This window comes from Eriocheir sinensis, chromosome 23, assembly GCF_024679095.1.
Source record: "Eriocheir sinensis breed Jianghai 21 chromosome 23, ASM2467909v1, whole genome shotgun sequence".
Lineage (NCBI taxonomy): Eukaryota > Metazoa > Arthropoda > Malacostraca > Decapoda > Varunidae > Eriocheir > Eriocheir sinensis.
This window is the reverse complement of record NC_066531.1, coordinates 18,490,452-18,496,393: the sequence shown is the minus strand read 5'-3', so window position 1 is coordinate 18,496,393 and position 5,942 is coordinate 18,490,452. Positions and strand designations below refer to the sequence as shown.

At 46.9% G+C, this 5,942-nt stretch overlaps 1 protein-coding gene across 1 annotated transcript; it reads left to right on the top strand.

Annotated features, from left to right (window-relative positions):
• Positions 1-1,677: 1,677 nt before the first annotated feature.
• LOC127002654 (zinc finger BED domain-containing protein 5-like) lies at positions 1,678-3,288 on the top strand. Its single transcript, XM_050868706.1, has one exon. The coding sequence runs from the start codon at positions 1,842-1,844 to the stop codon at positions 3,264-3,266; it is 1,425 nt and encodes a 474-aa protein (XP_050724663.1). The 5' UTR covers positions 1,678-1,841; the 3' UTR covers positions 3,267-3,288.
• Positions 3,289-5,942: the final 2,654 nt, after the last annotated feature.

Here is a 5,942-nt window from a genome sequence, read left to right as displayed (position 1 = left end):
TGATGCGCTGGGCACACACACAGAGGGGTCTCTCTCCTGGAAGCAGTAATCATTCCACGGGAACTCGGAAAAGTACATTCTCAGGTCGTCCCACCGAGCTGAAGCAAAATGCCAGAAGCATCGCCTCTTCGGTGGGTCCAGTGGATGTACAGGAGGGATAGGACAGGATACCAAAATAAAGTTATGATCGGAGGAGCCCAACGGAGAGAACAATTTGACGGAGTAAGCAGAAGGATTAGAGGTAAGGAAGAGGTCTAGAATGTTGTGCCTGTCTTCAAGACGGACGGGAATACGAGTAGGGTGCTGAACCAACTGCTCTAGGTACCTGAGGAGAGCAAAGTTGTAGGTTTGTTCACCAGGCCGGTCAGTGAAAGAGGATGAAAGCCAAAACTGGTGGTGAGTGAGTGAGTCAAGATGTGTTCCACTTTAGAGTTCAAATAGTCAAGGAATTTTACATAGTTAGTAGAGTTAGGCGAGAGATAAACAGCACAGATGTATTTAGTAATATAATGACAATGAAGTCTTAACCAGATGGTAGAAAATTCTGAAGAGTCAAGGTCGTGGGCACGAGAGTAAGTGATGTCGTTGCGCACGTAGGCCAAACATCCAGCTTTGGATTGAAATTTAGGATAGATATAGTACAGTGTTTCTTAAAGTGTGGTCCGCGGACCCCCAGGGGTCCGTGGAATGTTCCAAGGGGTCCGCAGGATAATTTTTAATATCGATTTCAGTCAAATTTTCGGCCAAAACGTCATAAATTCCTATTTTTGTAGCACCAAATCCTGATGGCTTTTTACAGTGGCTAAGTCACATTGGGATGGAAGTAATTTAAGTAATGCCGCCTTCCTCCCTTGGGGTGAAATCCTCAACGAAATTCCGAAAAAGACACACACAAAAAAACAACTTTATAGAAGGCAGTGGTGTTTATGATTTGGCAACATTGTACTGACTGATGCCCGGTGGTGCGGCCGCCCGCCACATATCAGTTGACGTTAGGCTGCTGTGAGGAACACACGGCAGTTGCTTGTGCTCCTCTTTGTAGGTAAGAAAATCATCTGGATGCTTATGACAACATACTGATTTGTTATATGCCATTTGTTAAACGTTATTACCTACCTTTTTGAGATTAGAATTTCGAATACTAGACCTCGTGTATTTAACTAAAAAAATATTTTTACGTTACTTGCAGGATAAACATCAGAAGACAGCCTAGCTTACTTTTTAGCATCAGGATAATGGATCTGTGGCTCAAGACAGGCTCACTTACAAAGAAGAAAACTGAATTCCAGAACAACAACCAAGACAGCACTGGCCTTAAAGAAGAAAGAAACGATGCTAACAGTGCAACTCAGCTCAAGCTACTGGAGGCAGGCGCATATGCCATGGACGAAGGGAACACCGCTGACACAAACCAAAGCAGTACAGATGCCTCGGTTACCACTGTAGGGCACAAGCAAACACACAAAGAAACAGCCAAAAAGAAGCGTAAATACTGCAGTGATTACTTGAAACTTGGATTTTTTTGGCAAGGCAACAGTGAGGATCCTATCCCACAGTGTGTTTTGTGCTATGAAACATTAGCTAATGAGGCTATGAAACCCTCAAAGCTCAGAAGACATTTCGAGTCCAGACATAAGGAATATGTGGGAAAACCCACATAATTTTTTCAAAGAAAATGTAATGAACTTGATATTCACAGAAAAAAAGAAGCTTCATCTTTTTTTATACCTAGAGAAAATGCAAAGGCCACTGAATCCTCATACAAAGTGTCGTTATTAATTGCAAAAACAGGAAAGGCGCATTCCATAGGCGAGACTTTGGTCAAACCAGCAGCCAAGATAATGACAGAGATCATGCTTGGAGAAAAGGCTAGTAAAGAAATAAACAAGATACCTTTGTCCAACGACACTGTCAAGAAAAGGATAACGTCAATGGCTGAAAATGTGAAAGTTCAGCTGGTGTCACAATTACAGCAGAGTCTGTATTTTTCACTACAGCTGGACGAGTCCACAGATATAGGGAACGAGGCAAATCTTTTGTGCTTTGTTAGGTACATTTACTGTGGGGAAGTACATGATGAATTTCTTTTCTGTCGTCCTCTTCCTACAAACACAACAGGAGAGGCTATCTTTAATGTAGCTAACGATTTTATTGTCCAAAATGAACTCTCCTGGTCGCGATGTGTTGGAATCAGCACAGATGGTGCAACTGCGATGACTGGTAAACTAAGGGGCCTAGTGAGTCGGGTACAAAGCATTGTACCACAGGTAAAGGCAACACATTGTTGCACTCACCGTGAACAACTTGCTGTGAAACATATGCCTACCTGTCTTAAAACAGTTCTGGAAGAGGCAGTAAAAATTGTCAATTTCATCAAAGGGAAAGCACTGAACACCCGCTTATTTACAGTTCTGTGTGAAGAGATGGGAAGCGAACACACAAAACTCCTTTACCATACAGAGGTTCGCTGGCTGACACGGGGAAAAGTTCTTTCCCGTCTCTTTGAACTTCGTGAGGAAGTGCAAATTTTCTTGTATGAACGTCATGACCTCTATAATCGAATGCATGACACCCAGTGGCTCACAAAACTGGCATACCTGTCTGATATTTTCAGTACACTAAACGGATTGAATCTGTCTTTGCAAGGAAAAGATACTACCATCTTTAAAGTGCAGGACAAAATACAGGAAACACGAATGAAGCTGGACTTGTGGTGCGGCCGCATTGACCGCAAAGATTTTGAGTCTTTTCCTTCATTAGCAGATTTCCTGCTTACTTCCAAGGAAGAGCTAGATGGTGACACAACACAAGCTTTCAAAGCCCATCTGCAAGGCCTTCACTCAGAGTTAGGAAAATATTTTGAAGAACCAGACCCAAGCTTTGAGTGGATTAGAAATCCATTTGTTACAGATAAAGTAGATATAGAAAAGGTCAGTGTCAACCTGTCATCAAAAGAGGCTGATAATCTTGTCGAGATTGCAACAAGTGGGACACTGAAGACCCTATTCAGGGAAAGAAGTTTGGCCAATTTTTGGGCTCAAGTCCAGCCAGAGTACCCTGGACTTGCAGAAATTGCTTTGAAACACTTGATGCCGTTCCCAACAACGTACAACTGTGAAATTGGATTTTCTACACTGGTTGATCTTAAAACGAAGAAGCGCAACCGAATCAATGTCGAACCCGATATGCGACTGAAACTCAGCAGACTGGAACCAGATATTCCAACAGTAGTGAGGCAGCAAAAACAGTATCATTCATCGCATTAAGTATGGTTGTGAGATATGAGGAGGAAGCATTGCTGTTAAGTTCATGAAAAATTGTATGCAAAATTATCAATGTTGTGGAAATTATGTTAAGCAAAATATAAACATTTATTTTGAAGATAAGCCAGTAATAAATAATTCAGTTGTAATTTCAGTATATTATGACCTGCAAACACTTTCAAACTCAAGAGGAAAATTATAATAAAGGGTCCGCTACATGAGTAATTTTAATAAAAGGGGTCCGCTGCACAAAAAAGTTTAAGAAACACTGATATAGTAGAAGGGAACAGAGTAGAGATTGCTTTCACTAGCCTCAGAAACCTGTATTTCGGTGAGGAAGAGAAGGTGAAGTTTAGAGGAGGAGAGATGGTGTTTCACAGAATGAAAATTAGAATGAAGACCGCGGATGTTGCAGAAATTGATAAGGAGGAGGAGGTTCGAGGAGTTATCAGGACACCTCTCAAGTCGGCAGCCAGAAGGGCAGTCCTCCCTGGGGGAATTTAAGGTCCCCCCCCAGCCGGGGACTCCGACGCTCTGTAATTTTTCGCCATTTTGAATTTTGAATTTTGGGAAAAGGTGTGTGTGTGTGTGTGTTGTGTGAATGTAGTGTGGTGTAAAAAGATAGAGGAACTGTCTTTAGAGAGCATGCTGAACTGCTCTCTGGTGTTGATGAGACAAAAGGGAAACGGTTAGTGAGGACATGGGAAGGGTCTTTGAAGGGCTTCAGCACCCTCCACGTGAAAGAAGATAAACCCAACTTATCTTCACCCGGTGTGTGTGTGTGTGTGTGTGACAAAGAGGAAAAATGAGAGAGAGAGAGAGAGAGAGAGAGAGAGAGAGAGAGAGAGAGAGAGAGAGAGAGAGAGAGAGAGATTTACATAGATTCACATAAAAAATCAAACCACACAGACCTCATGGTCCAGACTAGGTGGTCTGTCCTTAAACCTAAGTGATTCTACATTAATCAGATGGCTCCAAAACGTTGCATTTCAACTCTGGTTAATATTAAGGCAACACTCACCCTCTGATATGGTTGAAAAAAAGGGATTTGAGCGGATTTGAAGTGTACATGTATGTAGCAATATTGTGGAACGCGATTTAAACCTCCCGCCAAGTTATTACGTCGCCCACGTGCCATTTAAATGGAGTAGTGACGTAAGCGCTTTAAAAGGGCCTGCACGTGTTTAGGCCGTGTGCTTCTGGCTATAAAGCTCGTTTTTCCTTGTTTTATTCTTGTTTCGGAGTATCTATGAATGCCTGAAATTCTAGAGACATCTGGCATCTTGCATGGCATCCTTGGCGAGCGACGGAGGGACACCCGGGAGGGTGTGTTAAGGCGTCTTCTATTTACGCCTGGTTGCTCAACTCGAGTTGCTCGGAGCTGATTTTCCGTGTTCTATTTACGCCAAGCAACACGGGTTGGGGCAACTGTAGTTTTCTCGGAGGGGCAACCACAGCAACCACGCTCGGGACAGTGGTTGGTCAAGGTGGTGTCTGGCAACCCCATCGTGGTTGCAGATCAGCTGATACACCAAGGCGTCCCTTAAGGTGAGTTATTTCACAAATAAGTGTACTTTTCTGGTCAGATATCATAAGCCACCACCTGAATGGAGTGCGTAAGTGTTCTTTCGAGTGGAGAGATATTTCAACTGGTGGAGTTTGCCGAGAAATCAGTTGTTCTTCTTCAATATCAGTGATGACGCAAAACACTTGCGGAACTCTACTCTTCCCATGCTTGCTTGGATTTGTTCTGGCCTGCAGCAGCACCCACGACAGGTATTCTGGCCTGCAGCAGCACCGGCTGCAGGTGTTTGGCCTGCAGCACCACCCGCGGCAGGTGTTTGACCTGCAGCACCACCCGCGGCAGGTGTTTGGCCTGCAGCACCACCCGCGGCAGGTGTTTGGCCTGCAGCACCACCCGCGGCAGGTGTTTGGCCTGCAGCACCACCCGCGGCAGGTGTTTGACCTGCAGCACCACCCGCGGCAGGTGTTTGACCTGCAGCACCACCCGCGGCAGGTGTTTGACCTGCAGCACCACCCGCGGCAGGTGTTTGGCCTGCAGCACCACCCGCGGCAGGTGTTTGGCCTGCAGCACCACCCACGGCAGGTGTTTGGCCTGCAGCACCACCCACGGCAGGTGTTTGGCCTGCAGCACCACCCACGGCAGGTGTTTGGCCTGCAGCACCACCCACGGCAGGTGTTTGGCCTGCAGCACCACCCGCGGCAGGTGTTTGGCCTGCAGCACCACCCGCGGCAGGTGTTTGACCTGCAGCACCACCCGCGGCAGGTGTTTGGCCTGCAGCACCACCCGCGGCAGGTGTTTGGCCTGTAGCAGCACCACGGCAGCTGTTTGGCCTGCAGCCCCACCCCCGGCAGGTGTTTGGCCTGCAGCACCACCCGCGGCAGGTGTTTGGCCTGCAGCACCACCCGCGGCAGGTGTTTGGCCTGCAGCACCACCCGCGGCAGGTGTTTGGCCTGCAGCACCACCCACGGCAGGTGTTTGGCCTGCAGCACCACCCGCGGCAGGTGTTTGGCCTGCAGCACCACCCACGGCAGGTGTTTGGCCTGCAGCACCACCCGCGGCAGGTGTTTGCCTGCAGCACCCGCGGCAGGTGATTGGCCTGCAGCACCACCCGCGGCAGGTGTTTGACCTGCAGCACCACCGCGGCAGGTGTTTGA

Bases quoted from the DNA above. Each gene is read 5' to 3' on its own strand.
- LOC127002654 (XM_050868706.1), top strand. From the start codon at position 1,842: ATGACAGAGATCATGCTTGGAGAAAAGGCTAGTAAAGAAATAAACAAG.